The sequence below is a fragment of the Chiloscyllium punctatum genome, chromosome 24 (assembly GCF_047496795.1).
Source record: "Chiloscyllium punctatum isolate Juve2018m chromosome 24, sChiPun1.3, whole genome shotgun sequence".
NCBI classification, from domain to species: domain Eukaryota; kingdom Metazoa; phylum Chordata; class Chondrichthyes; order Orectolobiformes; family Hemiscylliidae; genus Chiloscyllium; species Chiloscyllium punctatum.
In genome coordinates, this window is record NC_092762.1 from 59,695,570 (window position 1) to 59,717,476 (window position 21,907).

Below are 21,907 nucleotides of genomic sequence, written 5' to 3' on the forward strand. Positions count from 1 at the left end.
TGTCTGCTTCTGTCTCCCGTGTCTTTGTTCTTAATGTGAAGCATGGTCATATTGCTCTCATTCTTAACTAGTAAATTCAAATCTTGAAACATTTTAAAAGAAATGGATGTTTTCATCTTAGCTTGGTCCATTCTGATGTGACAAATCTGCAATGAATGTTAAGTATGGACCACTTAACAGTTGAGAGTGGGGATTACAATTTTGTTTATCCATTTCTAACTTGGGTACTGAGGTATATGTAGTGATCCTTCTAACACTTTGGCCAAAGGATTAACTAACTTGGTACTGGATCTTTTCTAATCCCATCTACAAAGCTGATGTTGCTGTATAGTAACAAATGCTGCAATAATTCAGCCATTTATCACTTAGATTTTCAAAATAACATCTGCAAATCTTAGTAAGAAAAATTAAAATCAGCAATCCACTTGAATTTACTAGAGCTGCTTTTCAATTTTGTTCCACCAAGTGGCACTGCTACACTTCATGAACTGCTGTTGATTGTATTGCTAATCTTATTTCTGTTCACTAAACGATTAGCAAATCCTTTTTTGTTCAAAATCTGTTCAAATTCTTTTGATGTAAGCATTTAAATTCTTTGACACCTATACAGTATCTTCGCATTTTGTTATTATTGGGTGTTTTACAAGTGAGATTAGTTAAATGAAATTAAGTCTGAAATCTTGGACAGTAAGAGCTCTTTAGTATTATATCAATCTTAGTGTAGTGAAAATGTCATTTGGGTTCTAGTAAGCATTCTCCTTCTCTTAAAGTAAATCACAGCAAATCAGTGGAGAGCTGATAATGGGCGAATGGATATTTTACCAAAGATCTCAAACTATGATGCAATAAGGCTGTGAAAGGTGTTTAATGTTAAACTTAACTCCTTTTCATTGAACAAGTAAAATAATGTATAGGTTAAATATTTGTGCCTGACTTTTGACTTTCTGGTGGAATTGTGGTTCTGACTATATAAAAGTAAAGGTTTACAATTAACTTTATCTTTCTCAAATCTTGGTGTTTGCATGTTAAATTCCAGATTTTTGATGCCTAATTAACATGTAAATGCCAGTTCTCATGCTGGCCAATATCCAGTAAAACTAATGTCAAGTGGATCTGTGCTGTGCCACATGAACTGTAGCTTTATATTTACAGTGCTTGTACTTTGAAGATTTTCTCAAATATGATTACTTCAGCTCTTCTGATAGGTTAATTTGCTTCAATTGTAGAGGGACTTGGTGGTGTTGGTATGGGCCTGGGACCTGGTGGCCAACCGCTTGATGCCAGAGATCTGAATTCCGGAATGGGAAATGCTGGACCTAGAGACATGGGTCCAGGCATGGGAGGTATGCATTGTAGTTTTGCTAACTTGTTGAGTCTCATGGGTGTCCTGTGCCCCTTTTTTTTTGATCCACTTAGACACAATCTGTTTTACCTGTGAGAACGGATACCTCAGTAGCTATGAATTTTTCTTCAAATTGTAGTGTTACGTTGCAAGCACATGGAAAGTTAATGAGGTAAAGAATGAGTCATTGTTGCTTAATAGTTAATGGATGTGTTTAAAAACTCTAGTTACATCACTTCTAGAATTATATGGCATATGTGCATCAACTTGACTCTGCATAGTTGGGGTTGAGAGGAATCCACATCTGACTTGTGACAGAATAGTGGACATGTTCTACTCTCTGAAAATAAATTAGAAGCACAAGGGCTATTGACTCCTGTGGTGACTCTCTACCTCAAGTGTCTTCAGTCTAAATATCAGCCTATGATATCTTATCTGAAACTATGCGAAGGAAATTGTAATCGTGTGAAGAAACAAAACTGGATATGTATTATAGATATGGTCTAATCAGATCTTTGTTCAGAGACGATAATTTTTATTAATATCGTCGCCATAGTCTTATCAGAACATGGAGCGGAGTTGCCCAGACAGAGACAGACAAATAATAGTGTAATCGAGGGCCTCCATACCTCAAAGGGGAGAGGTTGAGAAGGGAGTGTCGTTCATGGTAATATCAACTGGTGATGGAAATTGAATCCACACTGTTGGCGTCACACTGCTTGGCAAACCGACCGTCCAGCCAACTCGAAACCAAACCTCATTGTCCTGAAAATACAACTTCTGCTCTTGCAATTACCTTGTGCTTCATTCTTCAGTAGATTTGAGAATGTAGCATTGCATGATGTATACTGCTAATTGAATGAAGGCAATTTTAAAATCTTAAACAGCATTATTTGTCTAAAAAGACTTAGACCAGGTATTTGCCAACTACATTGAGAGCTACCTAAATTTATTTTGCTGCTTTGAACTTCTACCCACATGTATATAAATTTAAGATCAGTCCTTCAGTATCATTGACACAAGTCATGGAAGCAGCAATATGCATATTGAGACTGAAGTAATTGGTCCTCGTGAAGGTTCCCTACTGATGATGATAACTATTCAGAAGTATTATTAAGGCCATAGCAGTTCCCTGTCCTCTTCAAATCTGTCTGTCTGTACGTCTCAACTTTAATATGTGAAAGTCTTCTCAAATACATTTTGGGAATGAAGGTGCATAGTATTGACTGACTGACTGCTTTTAGTACCTGTCATGCAATCATCTGTTTTCTGTAGCAACTCCCGTAGTAACGTTTATAAATGCAATTAACGGTTGATTGAATTGTGGAGTTAGCATTATTGTTACGCATAGATACCAGGACATTGCTGCAGTCATTATTCAATGCAATGTTGATTGCCCAACAATTTTCAACTTCATCCATGACTACCCCTGCATGTGTCAGGTGTGGGATTGATCATTTATTGATCTCCGGTTTAGTTTCAACTCCTCTGGCGAAACAGGTTGTCAATTCACATACATAAATAATATGAAGCTTTAGACTTGGAAGCATCTGAGCATTTCTATAGACGTGGTCAGATTGGCATGTTTGGTCAGTGCTAATGAATTGGACTGAAGGTCTGTTTCTGTGTTATGTGGCTCACTGTTGCTTCTAGGAAATTCTTTGAAATAAGAAAAAGTAAAATTGTTTCTCCAACATCAGTGGTAACTCAAAGAACTTAAATCAATACTAATACTTAAAATTCACCAACTGTATATACTAACTGTGACTTTAATCTATGGATGCAGTCTGAGAACTCTGAAATCTCTCCCAGCAATGTTTGGAGCATGTCATCTAACTCAAAGCATATTGTTGATCTATCCACTGCGTCACAAATGCACTGTGGCTACAGAAAATGTGAACTAAGTATAGTAGCAGTGTCAAGATTTTCCTAGCCTTGACCTGAACAGAAGAGGAAGACTTGAGAGTGTGAGATTGACTACCTTGATATTTCCAGTTTAAGGTTTTGTGCTGTTCTGACTTGGACATTTTCCTCTTGTAAGCTTTGAAATTACCTATTTAAAACTATGTAGGAATAGTGTTAATATGAATGCTGCTATGCCTCTGAAGAAAGAAAGAGCAGCCACTAACCCATTCACAGCAATACTTTAAATAGACAATGTCAGCTTGTCAGTTCCATCTCCTGAACCGGTAATAGAGGATTGCTGTTTGCATGACTAATAACCCAAAAATGGTTAAATTATGTACAAAGCACTGCAATTGTAGTGTAATCAGTGCAACAAAGGATATTGAAATGTGAACCACTTATGCATGAAGCACTCATAGAACTTGGAGAAATTCATGCTGCTGTGCTTAAGCTTACTGGTGATTATTCGTGGCAGAAATGGTACAGGAACAGCATTGCTTGATAGTACATGCTGTGCTGTAAATTAGTATTGGATTGGGGCTGCTGAAATGTAGTCCCAAATGTGATATGCTGGAAACTGTTTGTTTAAGAATGGCCACATTTTGGTATCTCTTCAATTCTCATGAGCTATTAACTCCTAAATAAGGGGATATCCTAGGCTTTTTATCATCAGCCACCCAGTGTGTATGCTACTACTTTACTCTGTCATCTTAACATGTTTGCTCAATGAATTGATTTTTATTAGACTTTATTTTGTTGTGTGCATGGAATGTTCTGTAGGTGGTCATGGCCAGACCAAATCGTCATCGATGTACAGCATGGAAACAGACCCTTGGGTCTAACCCATCCATGCTGACCAGATATGCCAACCCAATCTGTTCCCAACTGCTAGCACCTGGCCCATATCCCTCCAAGCCCTTCCTATGCATATACCCATCCAGATGCCTTTTTAATGTAGCAATTGTACTAGCCTCCACCATGCCCTTTGGCAGCTCATGCCACACAAGTACCACCTTCTGCATGAAAACGTTGTTCCTTGGGTCTCTTCTATATCTTCCCCTCTCACCCTAAACCGATGCCATCTAGTTCTGGACTTTCCCACCCCAGGGAAAAGACTTTGTCTATTTATCCTATCCATGCCCCTCGTGACTTTGTAAGCCTCTAAGGTTACCCCTCAGCCTCTGATGCTCCAGGGAAAACAGTCCCAGCCTGTTCAGCCTCTCCCTATAGCTCAAATCCTCCAACCCTGGCAATATCCTTGTAAGTCTTTTCTGAACCCTTTCAAGTTTCACAATATCTTTCCAATAAGGAGGAGACCAGAATTGCACACAATATTCCAACAGTTGCCTAACCAATCCCCTGTACAGCCGCAACATAACCTCCCAACTCCTGTACTCAATACTCTGACTAATAAAGGAAAGCATACCAAACTCTGTCTTCACTGTCCTATCAACTGCGACTCCACTTTTCAAGGAGCGATGAGCCTGCACTCCAAGGTCTCTTTGTTCAGCAATGCTCCCTAGGAGCTTACCATTAAGTGTTACGGATCTTGCTAAGATTTGCTTTCCCAAAATGGTTCAGATGTATTTCAGTTTTATTTACCTTTGTATCCAACATGATAGTGTGTTTTGAAAAATGCTTGATCTTCAAAGTGACCATTCAAATCTGTTTCTTCCATACAGGTATGGGAATGGATGGAATGGGGTTTGGTGGCATGAATCGGATGGGAGGAGGCGGTAAGTCTTAAGAACCCAGTTTGGAGCTTTTTTTGAACATTACGGTACAGTACAGGCCCTTTGGCCCTTGATGTCATGCTGACCTGTGAAACCAATCTGAAGCATCTAACCTACACTATTCCACTTCCATCCATGTGTTTATCCAGTGACCATTTGAAAGCCCTTAAAGTTGGCAAGTCTCCTACTGTTGCAGACAGTGCATTCCATACCCCAACTCTCTGAATAAAGAACGTACCTCTGGCATCTGTCCTAGATCTATCACCCCTCAATTTAAAGCTATGTCCTCTCATGCTAGCCATCACCGTCTGAGGAAAAAGGCTCTTACTGTACACCGTATCTAACCATCTGATTATTTTATGTCTCAATTAAGTCACCTCCCAATCTCTTCTCTAATGAACACCACCTCAAACACCTCATCCTCTCCTCATAAGACTGTCCCTCCATACCTGGCAACATCCACGTAAATCTCTTCTGAACCCTTTCCAAAGCTTCCACATCCTTCCTATAATGCGGTGACCAGAACTGTACGTAATACACTTTGCACCAGAGTTTTGTACAGCTGGATGGCAACTTTCAGGATCTATGTATGTGGACACCGATCTCTCTCTGCTCATCTACACTACCAAGAATCTTACCATTAGCTCATTCTTTTTTTTTTACCTCCTTCCCGCTGCTCCTTCCAAAGTGAACTACTGCACACTTCTCCGCATTAAACTCCATTTGCCGCCCCTCAGCCCAGCTATGCCGTTAATCTTAGTCCTAGTTTTCGGATCACTAGTTAACTTACCATATGCTGGACTTGTTCTGCAAAATTTTAATTGTGGCAAGAAATTAAAATGTTTTCTGCTCTGGTAACCCGGTTTGAAGTACGTGCAGCCCTCTTTCCCCCATGACACTTGACATCAAGCCTGCATTTGACAGTGTGGCACCAAGGAGCTCTCATGAAACTGGAATCCAAGGGTATTGGGGGCAGTCTCTCCACTAGTTAGTTATACCTGGTGCATACAAAGATGGTTGTATTTGTTGAAGGTCAGTCATTTGAGATCCTGGACGTCTCTGGGAGCTCTTCAAGGTAGTGTCCTAGGCTCAGCCATTTCACTTGCTTATTAGTCGACCTTCCCACCACCATATGGTCAGAAGCAGGGATGTTTGCTGATGGCATAATGTTTAGCACCATTTGCGACTCAGATTTGAAGCAGTCCGTGTTAAAATGCAACAAATCCTGGATAGTATCTGGGCATGGGCTGACAAATTGCAAGTAACCTTCATGTCTTGCATGTGGCAGGCAGTGAACATCGCCACTGTGACAATATAGCCACTGCTGCTTGGCGTTGCCATCTCTGTATCCTCTCCTGTAATTATCCTTGAAGTTTCTATAGACCAGAAACTCAATATGGCAAATAATATATAATGTGAACTGGGTCTGTTTTGTCAGGAAGAATAATTCTAACTGGTGAGATTGCAGAGCTCTTGGACACTGATCTCTCTCAATCTCATTGTGCATGATATGTAACAGTATGCAAGTACAGCGAATAATTAGCAAAACTAATGGAATGTTATTTCAAGGCAAATTAAATATAGAAGTAGGGAGGCAACGCTTCAGTTATTCACAGCATTGGTGAGACAGTTTGGGGTACTGTATTGATTACCTTACTTGAACAAAGATGCAAGTGTTGAAAGCAATTCAGAGCTGGTTTACCACACTAATGCCTGGGATGGGCCTCTTTGTTTGGATAATTCCATTGGAGTTTAGAAGAGTAAGATGCAATTTGTTTGAAAATTTGATATTAAATCAAATCAAGTGGTCTTTGATAAGGAAGATGTGGAGAGGATGTTGTCTCTTGCATGAGAATCTTGAGCAAGGGGTCATTGTTTTAAAACTTGAGTTGCCCACTTAAAACATAGATGAAATTTTTTCCTGAATATCGTGTCTTTGGAATGCCTCCATAAAAAGGTGTTTCAAGCAATTTTCAAGGTAGAATTAAACTTTCAAACACCTTAACAAAAATTTATCAGGGCATTTGAGGCCAGAGTTGCTGTCAGTCTGTTACTACCTGTACTTAACTGAGCGGTGCCATAGCCAATGGAACATTTGCTGAGTGTGTAGAAATGTGTTAAGAGCCTTGAAATCTTGTATTTAAAGTTTGACATCAACTTTCAGGCATGGATGGTCCATATGGTGGTGGTGGCGGTGGTGGTGGGATGGATAGGATGGATAACATGGGGCGGTTTGGCCCAGGAATGAACATGGGCAGAATGGGAGGTAAGTCTTTTTTTGTTTTAAAGCTAAATAGACAAATGTGTTTCACTTAGCCAACAGGATGACGAGATCTGCCACTTTGCAAATCTCCGTAGCGGGTGTTATTACTTTGGCCTTACCCATTACAATCTCCTTTGTAGTAAGAAAATGCTAAGCAGTATGGTCCCTGCCCGTCTTGACATGTTAGGGAGGAAAGGTTTTTGTGCAAAATTCCTTAAGTGGATTTTGAAACCTTTGAGTTGGCTTACTGTAGAGTAAGTACTGTACATGACTGATTACAAAATGGTGGCTGTGAAAAGCACTGAACAATTAAGGATGGTTTTAATTCATTTTTCACATTAACTTGGAGTTTCCAGCATTGACCTTTCATTCTGGAGTCAAGCTCTAGTTTCCAGCCTTGACTAGCTTTTTTTCTTAAAAGGAGACTCCCAAGATTGTCTAGGTTAATTAGTTAAGAGCTACTAGACCTAGCTCCTTGGGAGTGGTAATGGCAGGGGAAAGTTGAGTTATGCCCAGATTTTAGTCAAAACCGTAAGTACTTTTGAATAATCCTGTGTTACAAATGTTCATGTAACTTCTCTGCCCAGGATCGGGAGGAATGGATGATTTTAGAGGACCCGTTGGTGGTGGAGGAATGGGTGGTGGCATGGGAGGTAAGTTCACATGGACTGGAAACATACCTAATGAGTATACAAAACTTTCTATCAGATTAGGTCCTTACTTACATGCAGTCAGTGCTGGGAATTCTTGTAATGCTGTTCATCTCCATCTGTTTTGTCTTGAGGGTTTTGCATAGAAACCTGTTAACATCCTAACCTTAGATAAGTTGCTTATTCTTAAGAAAATGTGACTTTCAGGTGCAGGTCATAGAGTAGATGCCCTAATGACGTGGAATTATCTAAATCCTTATGCAAATTTAATACAAATGGATGAATGAGATTTTTTGGGAAATTAAAGATGTGAACAACTATTTTACCCAAAGTCAAATGGGGATGTATCAAATTGCACATTAGAGGTGAAAAGCAGGTATCTACTTTTTCAACTTTTACGTGCAAGATAATGTACATGTTGGTATGTTTGAAACAACTATTTAAAAGAAGAGGCTTTATTAATATATGAACCCAAGGCATTAAGTACTGTTATAATATATTGGGGTGGATGGAGTGTGCACACTACATTGGAGCCAAACTCTCTTTCTAAAATAGTGGTCACTGGATAGTGACCAGGAGTATCAGTCCTGGCTGATGTCCTAGAATTGTCATGTTTGGGCAAATGCCGCTATCTTGCCTGAGATTACATAATGTAACACTCTTCTGCCCATTACTGGCTTGTGTGGCTTACTGAAACCAACTTGTGTTATTGGAGAAGCTCCAAAGCATGAATTTGATGTAAAATTGGATGGTTAGTGTTATATGAATAACCAATTGAATCTGGAGCATTCTGGCTTGATGACTTTGTACTGAAGGGTTTTGATGTTCAAAGGACACAGGTGAAACATGGATTTGTGTGTAAAAGACTTTGACATAATCACAATAAACATGACCACTAAACCACAATTTGTTACAGCACAAAAGGGCTCTTTGGCCCATCGTGTCTGTATGGCTGTCTGAGCAGTTCAGACTTTTCCCATGTGTATATAAAGTTTTTTTTACAGTAGAACTGCTGAGGGTTAGAGTTAGGATGTCATTGTGACAGTGACATTTGAGTATGAAATGGGTATGGATGGTGATAATATATTTTATACATCTAGGTAACACAATGGATGAAATGTTACTGCTAATGGCACTCATGCTTGGTCAGGATTGCCTCCACTTTAATTGCTGAGTGCATTTAACGTTTATACTATTTGTAAATATCCTGCAATGACATTTATCTGAAAACTTTCACAATGTGAAATTATTCACTTCATTAGCATACTTTATATGACTTGCAGACATGTACCAAGGCGGAATGTATGGTCCAGGCAGTGGAGGAGGAATGGGTAGCAGTGGCTTTGACCGAGACTTTGGTAGAAATGATATGGGAATGTCCCGTGGCTATGGGGATTCCTTTGGTGGAGGAATGGGTAAGTTCAAGTAGCAATGTTGGTTGATTTTTCAGTGTTAAAAAAACAAGCTAACATTAGTTGCATTTTAGATTCATACTACAGTTGGGCTTGCTGTATTTAGCTAGCAGTGCAAACCTAGGCCAGTATTGTGACCAGGTTCATTTGTAGTCTGTTTTAGGTCTGTGCTTCTGATCCCTTTTGCATTTCCTGTTACTTAGTGTACTAAGTTGGTAACTATTGCCAAGGAAAAGAGATATGGAGTCAAGATTTTCTTCATCAGGACTGAAATGCAGAAAATGAAGCAGTAATTTGTATATCATGAGGGTTTGATTACTGTTTGGACTCTGGCAAGGAGATTCATCAGGAACTGCTGTTAACAGAATATTGCCAAATCAAAGTGGTCAGGGCATTGCCATGAAGATGCTGAAGAGATTGGCTGTTTGCTTAGCTTTCCTAAGTACAAGAGGTGCAGTGTGTGAACATATTCTCTTCCTACAAAGAGCAGGGCCCTTTTGAGTGTGAGAGTTGTTTAGTTTCTAGTATGGACAAATGGATCACACTGCAATTGCAGCTGATAAATTGGATTCCTGTAGAATTATTAGTCTTGTCAGGATTAATTATAAAATGATGTCCAACATCAGAATTGTGTCTGATGTTGTGCACTTCTGAGTTTTACCAGCTTGAGCTTGTTGAGCAAGGTCAGCAGACTGTCAAAGGGACATGTTTGATATGGTCTGTCAGTCTTTGGGTCCTCCAGCCTATTTGGCATTGCACCAGTGCTGAAGCTTGTATTATGTTACTCATTGGTAGGCAGACTGTTTGTTTGTTTTTGTTAATTTGGTTTGACAGCAGCACCCTCTTAGTGGAGAATACCACTATGTTTACTGCAGTGTAGCTACTTGAATTTCTCATTCCTCCACCAGAGGTATCCCCATAACCACACGACATTCCAATGCCATTTCTGCTGAAGTCTCGACCAAAGCCACCCATTCCTCCACTGCCAGGATGACACATTCATGGTACGTGACTGCAAATCAGTATAAAGAAAATGCCACATTGCTACTTTCAGGTAACATGACAAGTGGTTTTCCCCCCACTGAGGATGCTACACTCAAGCCAAAAAGATTCTACCTGCCACAAAAATGAGTAACGTATGAGCTTCACACCCAATGTAAATGCCATGTGTGCAGGCTACATGTCCAAACCACCTGAAGGGCTATATCAAGCAATTTGCCGCTTTGACTCTGATCAGTCAACCTGCTGCAATCAGCTTATGTTAATAAAACTCTAAACAGTGTACGCAGCATTAGATGTGATTTTGCTGTGGATAACATTTACTGAATCCTGACTGCTAAGAATTGCACTGGAAACCAATTTAAGATTATCATAATGTAAGTAGCTTCTACCATGCATGAATCGCATTTATGCACAAGATCCTGGTTTTTGTAGTTAAAAAGAATGTTCCAACTAAACCATTTTCTTAGCAAGAGGTGCAGTGGAAACAACCAATCTTTGCTTAGCTTTCAAGGCACTGCCCTGACCAGAGCCAACTTGTTTGAATTTAGTCAGTTGACTGTTCTAACTGCCTAGCCATAGTCTAATCAACACCTGCCTTTGTTATAAATTGTTGTTTTTCTTTTGTTTCAGTCCTGATGGTTGCAAGTAAACAATCATTTTTCTTTAGTAATTAAATTCTGTTCTTCAATAAAATTATTCCGGATAGTTACTTGCTAGTATAGAACTTGCTGAAAATTACATTTTTATAGAAGCTTTTTGTCTTCTCCTGATTGGGACATTTCACAAGAATACCAATTTTAGAGGGAATAACAGTTTTATGTGATATAATGCTGAGTATGCTGTAGTTGGCAAGTAGACTCTGCTAGTGTTGTTCCCACCGAGAATGCACCATTTAGATTGTTAACTGCCAAGCTCCGTTTAAATTTGAACCAGGCAGGTTGACTGGTTAAGACATTGTCCCACGCAATGAACTAGTGTGTGGCAGTTGCGTTTCAGTTCTAAAGAATAGGGATCTGTGCATTAACATGTAGCTTCCACTGCATGCAAATATACCACAGTGAAAGCCTGATTGACGTTTACAAATTGTTTCTCCAAGTTACTGTTACATGCAATTTAATAGGAATATTTAAATTGGTATCTTAGGCTATTGATATTAATGGAAATTGACTTGATTTCCAGACTTGATAGCAATTCCATACTTAAGCTTTAAAGCTTAAATCCACGCACCTCTTGATACTTTCTGCTGCCAGCTTTCTTAAAGACCTGCATCCAAACCTGTTTGTTCCTACTGTGGGTCCTTGATAAGTATGTTCCTGTCAGGCAGAGAGGAAGCAGTTGAGCAAAGGAGCTGTGATTTACTAAGGACGCTGAATCTCTTGTCAAGAAGAAGGCCTATTTTGGGGTGAGATGAGGGCTCAGTTAGGCTGCTTGAGAGTTGCAGGAAAGACTCGAAGAGCAAGCTAAGAAGAGCCTGAAGGGGACATGAGATGTCATTGGCAGGTATGATCAAGGAAAACCCTAAAGCTTTCTAAGGTATGTCAGGAATAAAAGAATGACCTCTAGGAAGATGAGGGCCAATCAAGGATAATAGTGGGAATACTGGATTAGTGGTGCTGGAAGAGCACAGCAGTTCAGGCAGCATCCAACGAGCAGTGGAATTGACGTTTCGGGCAAAAGCCCTTCATCAGGAATAAAGGCAGTGAGCCTGAAGCATGGAGAGATAAGCTAGAGGAGGGTGGGCGTGGGGAGAAAGTAGCATAGAGTACAATGGGTGAGTGGGGGAGGAGATGAAGGTGATAGGTCAAGGAGGAGAGGGTGGAGTGGATAGGTGGGAAAGGAGATGGGCAGGTCGGACAAGTAAAGGAAACAGTGCTGAGCTGGAAGTTTGAAACTAGGATGAGGTGGGGGAAGGGGAAATGAGGAAGCTGAAGTTGAGTGTGGAGTCTGAGGAGGTTGGGGAAGTGCTAAATGAAATTTCTTTGGTCTGTCTTCCAGTGCTAAGGAGAATACTGAGATACAGGCTTCTAGATTAGACAGGATTGAGGTTTAGAAGGAGTACATGTTAGCAACTTTGGAAAGTGTGAAAATAGATAAGTCCCCTGGACTGGATGGGATTTATCCGAGGATTCTCTGGGAAGGTAGGGGGGAGATTGCAGAGCCTTTGGCTTTGATCTTTATGACGTCATTGTCTACAGGAATAGTGTCAGAAGACGAGAGGACAGCAAATCTTGACCCTTCAAGAAGAGAAGTAGAGACAATCCTGGTAATCATAGACCTGCGAGCCTTACTTTGGTTGTGGGTAGTGTTGAAAAGGTTCCACTAGCTAGGGTTTGTAATCATCTACAATGAAATAATTTGGTTAGGGATAGTTTTGTGATGGGTAGTTCGTGCCTCAAAATCTTAGTTCTTTGCGATGGTGACCAAACAAGTGGATGAGGGTAAAGTGGTTCATGTGGTGTATGTGGATTTTAATGAGGTGTTTAAGGTTCCACACAGGCTATCGCGCAAAGTGCGGAAGCATGGGACTGAGGGTGAATTAGCGATTTATATCTGGAATTGGCTATTTGACAGAAGGTGGGGTGGTGTTTGATGGGAAATGTTCATCCTGGAGTTCAGTTACTTGTATACGCAAGGATCTGTTTTGGGTTCACTGTCTGTCATTTTTATACATGATCTAGATGAGGGTGGAGAAGGATAGGTTAGTAAATTTGGGAATGGCACTAAGGTCAGTGGCATTGTGGATAGTGCCAAAGGATGTTGCAGGTTAGAGGGACATAGATAAGCTGCAGAGCTGGGCTGAGAAGTGGAAAATGTGTGGTGATTTTCTTTGGAAAGCAGGGATGCAGAGTACTGGGCTAATGGTAATAATCTTGGTTGTGAAGATGAGCAGAGAGATCTCTGTTTCTATATACATAGATCCTTAAAAGTTATCACCCAGATTGATAGGTTGTTAAGAAGGCATATGGTGTGTTAGCTCTTATTGGTAGAAGGATCAGATTTTGGAGCCACAAGGTCATTTTGCAGCTGTACAAAACTTTGCAGCTGCACTTAGAGTATTGCGTACAGTTCTGGTCACTGCATTATAGGAAGGATGTGGAATCTTGAGATGTTGGCTGGTATGGAGGGAAGGTCTTAAGAGGAAAGGCTGAGGGAGTTGAGGTTTTCATTAGAGAAAAGAAGGTTGAAAGGTGACTTAATTGAGATGAGATAATCAGAGGGTTAGATAGGGTGAACACTGAAAGCCTTTGTCTTTTGGATGGTGATGGTTACCATCAGGGGACATAGGTTTAAATTGAGGGGTGATAGATCTAGGACAGATGTCAGATAGTTTCTTTTATTCAGTAGTAGGAGCATGGATATTGGATTAGGGTATGGTCAGCCATGATGTACACTTGCAAAATAGTATGGGAGAGGATGAATTTAAGGAAAATGAAAATCATAATTCAAAATCTGAAAATTGAAGCCAGTCAGGAAGCATCCGAGGAACAGGAGATTAAAGGTTCCAGGCATAAACCGAAAATCAGCAATGCCCAAAATGTAGACTTGCCAACTTTAAGGGCTTTTAAATGGTCATTGGATGAAAATGGAATAGTGTAGGTTAGATGGGCTTCAGGTTGGTTTCACGGGTTGGCGTGACAGAGGGCTGAAGGGCCTGTACTGTGCTGAAATGTTAGATTTCCTGCCCACTAATAAATGAAATATTTGTTTCTGGTATTTTCTGACTTCAGTGTGAGAATAGGATTAGATTGTCCAAATGCAGAATAACTTGCAAGGCCAGTATTTTCTAAAAATCTGTTTTGAGTTCTGATTTCTCTCCTGCCTTAAGAATATAGTTCAGTTTTTAGTTCAGATGTAACTTTTCTGGTACGTTACATTGTTCAGGTTTCTTGGAAGCTAATAATCTGTTTACAGACTGGGAGAAAATGAGGTCTGCAGATGCTGGAGCTCAGAGTTGAAGAGTGGTGCTGGGAAAGCATAGCCGGTATGGCAGCATCTGAGGAGCAGGAGAATTTGTTTTGGGCATTCCTGATAAGCTTATGCCTGGAACATTGACTCTCCTACTCTAGGATGCTCCCTGACTGGCTTCAGTTTACAGATTTTGAATTATGATTTTCATTTTCTTTAAATTTATCCCCTCCCATATGATTTTGCCACAGTATATACCATGGCTGACCATACCCTAACCTGATATCCATCTGTACTTAAAGCTTGAGTTCTGAATAGCACTCAGCAATAGGAACCCTGGTGCGTTTTGCTTCCTAATTTGATGTCAAGGATCATCTAGAATGTAGCCCAAGTCTACCAAAGATTTAGCAATTGGGGTATGAAATTTCCTGGTCCTTGTGGTTTTAACTGTTGAAACTTGGCTGACTGTAGGAATTTGAATTCTAAATTGAAATTGCATTGATTAGGGGTGTCTTCAATTCGTTTTAAATTTTGTTATAAAATCTGACTTTCTAAGTTGTAGCTTTCAGCGTTACATTACTCAAGGGCAATTAGAGATGGGTAATAAGTGCTGGCCAAGCCAGTGATGTCCACATCCTATGAACAAATAAATTAAAAGACAATCTCTTTAAAAGCTTAATTTTGCATGTATTTTTTTTAATTCCCCATTTTAGCTGGTGGGATGAGTGGTGGCATGGCTGCTGGTACACCAGGCATGGGATCAGGGATGGGTAAGAACATCTCAACACTACTTTTGATTGTTAACATACTACAGAGTCAATATTTTAAGATCCAATTTAAGATTTTGGATAGTTTGTTTTTGTCATTAAAAGGATCATTTAAAAGTGTAGCAAATGTGTTGCAAATACCAACATTCCAGAATGCACTTTAAAAATTAAAATGACATTAAGTAATGCATCTTTGTGAAGGTGCATGTATACCATCACCAAGGGAATGTAAAGTAAACTGTTTCTAATTTATCATGTGAAGTGGGCATTGTTGACGAAGCTGCCATTTGTTGCCCATCCCTAATTGCCCTTGAGCTAAGTGGCTTGCAGTTAGGGGTCAACCACATTATCATGGGTCTGGAATTGCATGTGGACCAGACCAGCTAATTCTTAAAGACCATTACTGAATGAGTTGGGTTTTATGACAGATGGTAGTTTCAGTAATGGTACTATTACTGAGGCTAACCTTGAATTCCAGATTTGTTACTTGAATTAATATTCCTCTTGCTGCCATGTGGAATTTGAACCCTTGACTTCAGAGTCTTAGAGTTTGGATTGTAAATGCAGTGACATTATCATTTTTCACCAATATTAGGGTATATTGCTAAATTTAAATCAGCCACAGGCAAGATTGAGGATTTCAATCAGTATTTAGTGCATTGTTCTTTTTATCAATCATGGTGATCATTGTGCAGAAGTAGGGACCTTTTTGGACGCAACGTTTTAAAAAACCATTTCAGGGGTACAGCTTGTTCTGCATCTGTACTGATGCAGTTGGAGTAGTACATGCCATTTTTTTTCCTTGTTAAAATACTTCTCCCTCCATAGGTATTGGAATGGGAGGAATGAATAAAATGGGTGGAGGCATTGGTATGGATAACATGGATCGCATGGGACCTGGAATGGATCGTATGGGTGGCGCTATGGATCGAACTGGCCTGGGAATGGACAGAATCCCATCCAACATGGGTTCTGGGATGGCATCTAATGTTGACCGTATGGGACCTGGAATGGATTGGATGGGCCAGAGCGGTGATAGAATGGGTGGTGGTATGGATCGTATGGGTTCTGGAATGGCAGGTGGTTTTGACAAGCCAGCAGACATGGATCGTAATCGTTTCAGTGGTAACTATGGAGGATCCATGGGAACCGGTACTGGAAATCTTAATTCAAGAAGAATCTGTCAAATATTTGTTCGAAATGTGAGTATGTTTTCATTAATTTTTAAAAAATACATGAGACACATGAAATATTGTTGGATATGAAAACTAAAAGCTTTACACATCCGCTTTAGTACACAAAGAATAAGCTAGAGCAATTAAGGTGAGCAGACCAAGAGGGGATTTTAACAACTTGACTAAAATGCAACTGCTTGATCTTTGCCTCATTTTCTACTAGTATGTTATTTAACCTGTTCAATGTTTGAAGCATTGACAGTAACACTAAATTCACACTGCTTTGAGTATGAATAGCAACTGCATTAGTTTTAATAAATTACAAAAAGGTAAACTTTTTTTTGTACTTTTTCTTTACTTGGACATGATGACTCCTTGTGGTAGGATGCTATGAACACTTTGAAGGGCAACTGGGACAGACATTAAATGCTGATCTAGCCAGTAAATCCCCACGTCCCACAAGTGAAATAAGTGTCTGACAACCAACTAGCTTGTTATATAAATAGTCAATCTTGGACAGTGGAGATCTGAATTTAAACCATACTTAGGCTCCTGATGGAATGGCAAATTCTTTAAACTTACAGAATCACAGTAGTAGAAAAGCACTTTCTTTCAGTAATTGTGTTTTGACCGTTTTAAGGGGCAAACTGATTAAACTCATTCCTTTGCTTTTTACCTCATGCTTGTATTTTTTTCCTCAAGTATTTATCAAATTCTCTTTTCAAAATCCTGTTCTTCTTGCATCTCCTTGCAGTATTAAGCACGTATTATCTCTTTTGTGTCTATGCAGTGTACCATGATGCACTTTCATTGTATTTCGTCCGTTTTAGGTTGGTGGAATGGAAAAACATCTTAATGTTATTTTCCTTCACCTTGACACACTTCAAAGCTTTATCTACAGATTTCCAAAAATAGTTAACCTGTAACTCAAAAGTCCAAGTGGTGATTGTATACCAAACAGTAATGATGAGCATTGTATATCTCACTCCAGTTTGGAAAATGACCATTCATTGCAGCTGGTTTCTATCTCTCTTGTCTTATTTCATCAGATGCTGCTGATCCTTTTTATTCTGTCTACTTCAGTTTTTTGAACCAACTTAATATGTACTTGATCAAATATTTTGCAATTTGTATACACAACAAAAATGCATACCCTCTATTATCAAGAGTCTTAATATCGAGTCTGTCAAATGCAGTTTGCCTATAACAAATTCTTGTTGATTTCCTTAGCTGTCCTTGTTGACAATATTTATTCATTGTTTCTAAAAGCTTCCTTATTGCTGACAAACTGATCTGCAATTTTCCAGTTTCTCCTTGCTTGTATTTTTGATCAAGGGTACATTAAAAACTAGGAGCAAAAGTAGGCCATCTGGCCATTGGGACCTGCTAACCCATTCAATAAAGTCTATCTCTTAAATCCTATTGTTTAAAACAACATCTATCTTAGCTTTAAAAGCATTGTAGTGTTAACTGTTTCACTGCACAAGGAATTATGTGGATTTACAACCCTCTGGGTGAAGTTCCTTGTATGATTTGTAATTCTACAATCCTTTTGTATCAGCATATATTGGAGGATTTAAAGATTGGCTAATTTCCTGCCAACTTCCTACGTTTGGAGTAATGTTGGATGCAATCAGTCCAGGCTGACATCTATTTTAAGTATTGTCAGCCTTTCTGTAATTTCACATATGATTACCTTCCTTTTGTAAACACTGCAAATTATTCATTTTAGAACTTCAGTTACACTTTCTACCATTGTTATAAGATTACCCTTTTGATAATTAATCAGTACCTCTGCTCCTACCAGTTCTCTTTACTGTTCTGTGTCTCTTGGATACCTTTCTGGATAGTCTTATTAGCAGATAATCATCCTGCCACTGACACTTTGCTCTTCACTTTTTTTTTGTTCAGCTTGATTCTGCCATGTTTCACCTGATATCTTTCAGAGATTGCCATTTTCCAGTTTCTCATGCTCTCTGCTATATCATCCATGGGATTCTAGTTTCAGTTGTTTTGTCATGTTTTCCACTTCAAAGTATGTACCTTGACTGTTACGAAACCATCTCTTTAAAGGCAGCCTTGATTACATTTCTACCTGCAGTCTTGCCTAGGCCAGATCCCCCCTCAACTTGCTTATACTGACCACCTTCCAGTTCAGCATTTTTGTTCGAGTTTGCTCTTTGTCCTCCATATGGTTATAGTTAAGCTTAATATTTATGATACCAGATCACTGTCCCCATGATGCTCCAAACTGACCATCTCAGCCCCTTTGTTGCTTTGTACGTGATACATTTCCCATTGAACAGCATCAATATTTATCAAGGAAATCCTCCTTTCCTATAGTCTACTCTCAATGCAATCTCTGCCCCAATCAATACAGGGATAATCACAGCTATCCCATTATTTTTACCCTTTTTAGAGTTTTAAAGATGTCCAGCATGGAAACAGACCTCAACTCATCATGCTGACCAGATATCCCAACCTAATCCAGTCCCATTTGCCAGCACTTGGCCCATATCCTTCCTATTCATGTACCCATCCAGTTGTCTTTGAAATGTTGCAATTGTACTAGCCTCCACTACTTCCTCTGGCAGCTCATTTCACCCTCTGTGAAAAGGTTGTCCCTTAGGTCCTTTGTATATCTTCCTCCTCGCATCCTAAACCCATGCTCTCTAGTTCTGGACTCCCCCACCCCAGGGAAAAGTATGTTTACCCTACCCATGCTCTTCATGATTTTATGAATCGAGAAGGTCACCCCTCAGCCTTTTGATGCTCCAGGGAAAACAGCCCCAGCCTATTCAGCCTCTCCCTCTAGCTGAACCATGGCAGCATCCTTAAATCTTTTCTGAACCCTTTCATATTTCACACCATCCTTCCTGTAGCTCAATAAATGTAAGAGATAACCCTTAATGTTTGTTGTATATGTTCAGCTGTTCACTTTTTAAAATTAATTTTTTTCTTTTTTTTCAAGCTCCCTTATGACATCACCTGGCAAATGCTGAAAGATAAATTCAGTGAATTTGGTAAGTTTGTAAATTCCAGAAAAAATAGTTCTTTGCTTCTGGCCTTTTACTACACTTCAGAAATTAATTTGCATGAGTTGCATGGCAAAGTTAAGTGTATTTTAAAACCAGATTTGTAAAGTTTCTGCTCCTGTAGTTTAATCTATGATAACACTGGATCTAGAAGTTTTAAAAATCTTGTTCTTTGCATTTCAAATGCAGGATATGTGCATTATGCAGATATCAAGATGGAAAATGGCAAGTCTAAGGGTTGTGGTGTGGTTCGTTTTGAAAGTCCAGATTCTGCAGAGCGTGCCTGCAGGATGATGAATGGAATCCGACTTTATGGCAGAGAAATTGATGTCCGACTTGACAGAAATGTTTAAAATCCATTTTTAGTATAATTTTTAAAACGACCAAACAGTAAAACTGTCCTTTTTAGTGTTTTTGTTCCATTCATTTAAAAAAAAATTTGAATGGACAGTTTGACAATGTGCACATTGCATTTTGTTTTTATTTAGTGTGAAAAAATACACTTCTGTATTAGTGATTCAATAATAAATGTGATTTGAGAAAATTTATTGTTTTGTGATGGTATTTTGTTAATAGTATCTTGTGTGAATATACTTTGAATGAAGCTGCTGATGGCCCAGTGTCTCATGGATGCGTAGACTTTAGTTGCTGACAACTGAGGTACTCTCAATGTGAAGGTGGCACTCTGTCTACACAAGGACTATCTTCCTGAGACTGTTCTGGAAATGTTGCATGCATGGTTGGCAAGTTGGTGAGGATGTGGTCAAGTATGTTTTTCCCTCTTGGTTCCCTTGTCATCAGAAATACCTGCCAGACTGAAGCAATGCCTTTAGAACTTGAATCGAGACACCACTTTTAATGAATGTTCAAATCCCCAGCTAGCAAGTGTTCAGCACTCTTGTTACCATCTGTGAATCCTCTAAGTGGTGGTCAATATGGGAGTTATGATTCATCAGCTGAGGGGTTGGGCAGAACATAATAACAGCATACTGTTTTTTCTTGCTTTCTTTGTCCCATTGCCATGATGCTTCATGGTATCCAAAGTTAATGTTGAGGATTTGAAGGGCACTCCATCCTGACAGTGTACCATTATGCTGCCACCTCTGGTGGGTCTGCATGCCAGTTATACAGTAGACTCATGAATGTAATAGTGTTACCGGAGTGTTTGTTTCTGAGACTGACTGTCAGACTCTTGCTTCACTAGTCCTTAGGGCACTCTTCCAATTTTGGAAGTAGTCCCCAGATGTTCAGAGTTTTGTAGAATTGACCAGGGTTATTTTTCTCCCTTGTTATATACGATGTCTGCTGAGTTATATTTCTTATTGCACATGGATTCCATACAGTTTTATAGGACCACTTAGAGATTAAACCACTGTTTCCATCTCAACTGAACCTCCGATGAAGTCAACTATAGTTTCAATGAAACACATTAATCTCAATCATCATGATTTGATTTACTCAAAGTTAAAATGTCAGGTATGGATTTACTCTACCTGGAAATCATGTTTGAATCCCATACAGCTTCCTACTCTAATATTGTACTAATGTAAAATCATATGACATCCAATATGTTTGATATAGGGAAATTGTCATTCTAGCCCTTCTCAACCTGTTTGCAGCCTTTCACATAGTCAAACTATTTTCTTCCACTACTTGTCAACTATCATCTTGGGCAGGGATATGCTTCTCTGGAATTTAATTGTACCAGAATACCACTTGGAATGGTGTTTGTTCCTTATTCTACACTGTTCGCTCTGGTCTTGCCCCAAGAATCTACCTTTGGCATTCTGTCTTTCATCTACATGCTGCCTTTAGAATATCATGCACAACCTCACCTGGATAAAAGAACCTGTCCAGTTCTGTTGAGTAGCTGAACTCCAGCACTGCCTGAACAGAAATATCCTTCAGTTCAATACTGGTAAGACTGAAGCCGTTGTTTTCTCATCACCATTAACACAGCCCACGTGCTGATTCTAACCTCTCCTTAGTCACTATCTAGGACTAAATCTATTTGCAACCTCAATATCAAATATCTCTGATGCATTTTGACATTTTTTTTTATCACTCAGATCAAAATTTCCATGTTTAATGTCGCCAGACTTCACTACCACTATTTATGTGGAAACTCTCATTCAAGCCTCATCTCCAGACCTTTATTATCCTGATGAATTGCTGATTTCCCATTTAAACTTTGGTAAATTTGAGATCATCCAACCTCTGCTGCCCATGTTCTTAATTTCCCTAAAATCTATTCACATCTGTCTGGTCACTGACCTATGTTGCCTGTGGCAGTGAGGCCAATTCTGCTATTTGGGACTGGCATCAAAGCTGCTCCAGCAACTGGGAACAGCAGCTCTGGTAGCAGACTTAGGATGGCACCGGTAAGGATTTCTGCAGCCGAAGCAGGGCTCATGGTGTGGTGGCCTGGCAGTGGAGGCAGAGACTCTTATTGGCGCAGCAAATTTCTGTTCAGTTGTGGTGAGAGCACCTAAATTGGAGCAATTCCTATGGTGGGTCCAGTCTAGGTGGAGGTCTCCCTTGAGGCCAGGTGCCAGCATGCAGAATGTCAGAAAGATTGATATTCTGAAATTTTTACAACTTTATTTTTCTGATTTATTTCTATGACCTAGAAAAATCCAGATTAATTTCTTTACTTAGTCATGGAGCTGTACAGCATAGAGACGGACCAGCTGTCCTAAATTAATCTTGTAGTCCCA

At 39.5% G+C, this 21,907-nt stretch overlaps 1 protein-coding gene across 1 annotated transcript in view; it reads left to right on the forward strand.

Annotated features, from left to right (window-relative positions):
- Positions 1-19,734, forward strand: part of LOC140494596 (myelin expression factor 2-like) — a 35,073-nt gene extending 15,339 nt beyond the window's left edge. The window contains exons 10-18 of the mRNA XM_072593941.1: positions 1,227-1,343; positions 4,930-4,983; positions 7,145-7,246; positions 7,831-7,896; positions 9,177-9,308; positions 14,927-14,983; positions 15,809-16,182; positions 19,127-19,178; positions 19,380-19,734. Of these exons, the coding sequence (XP_072450042.1) occupies positions 1,227-1,343; positions 4,930-4,983; positions 7,145-7,246; positions 7,831-7,896; positions 9,177-9,308; positions 14,927-14,983; positions 15,809-16,182; positions 19,127-19,178; positions 19,380-19,543 (1,118 nt within the window). The 3' untranslated portion in view covers positions 19,544-19,734. The remainder of the gene's footprint in view (positions 1-1,226; positions 1,344-4,929; positions 4,984-7,144; positions 7,247-7,830; positions 7,897-9,176; positions 9,309-14,926; positions 14,984-15,808; positions 16,183-19,126; positions 19,179-19,379) is intronic.
- Positions 19,735-21,907: the final 2,173 nt, after the last annotated feature.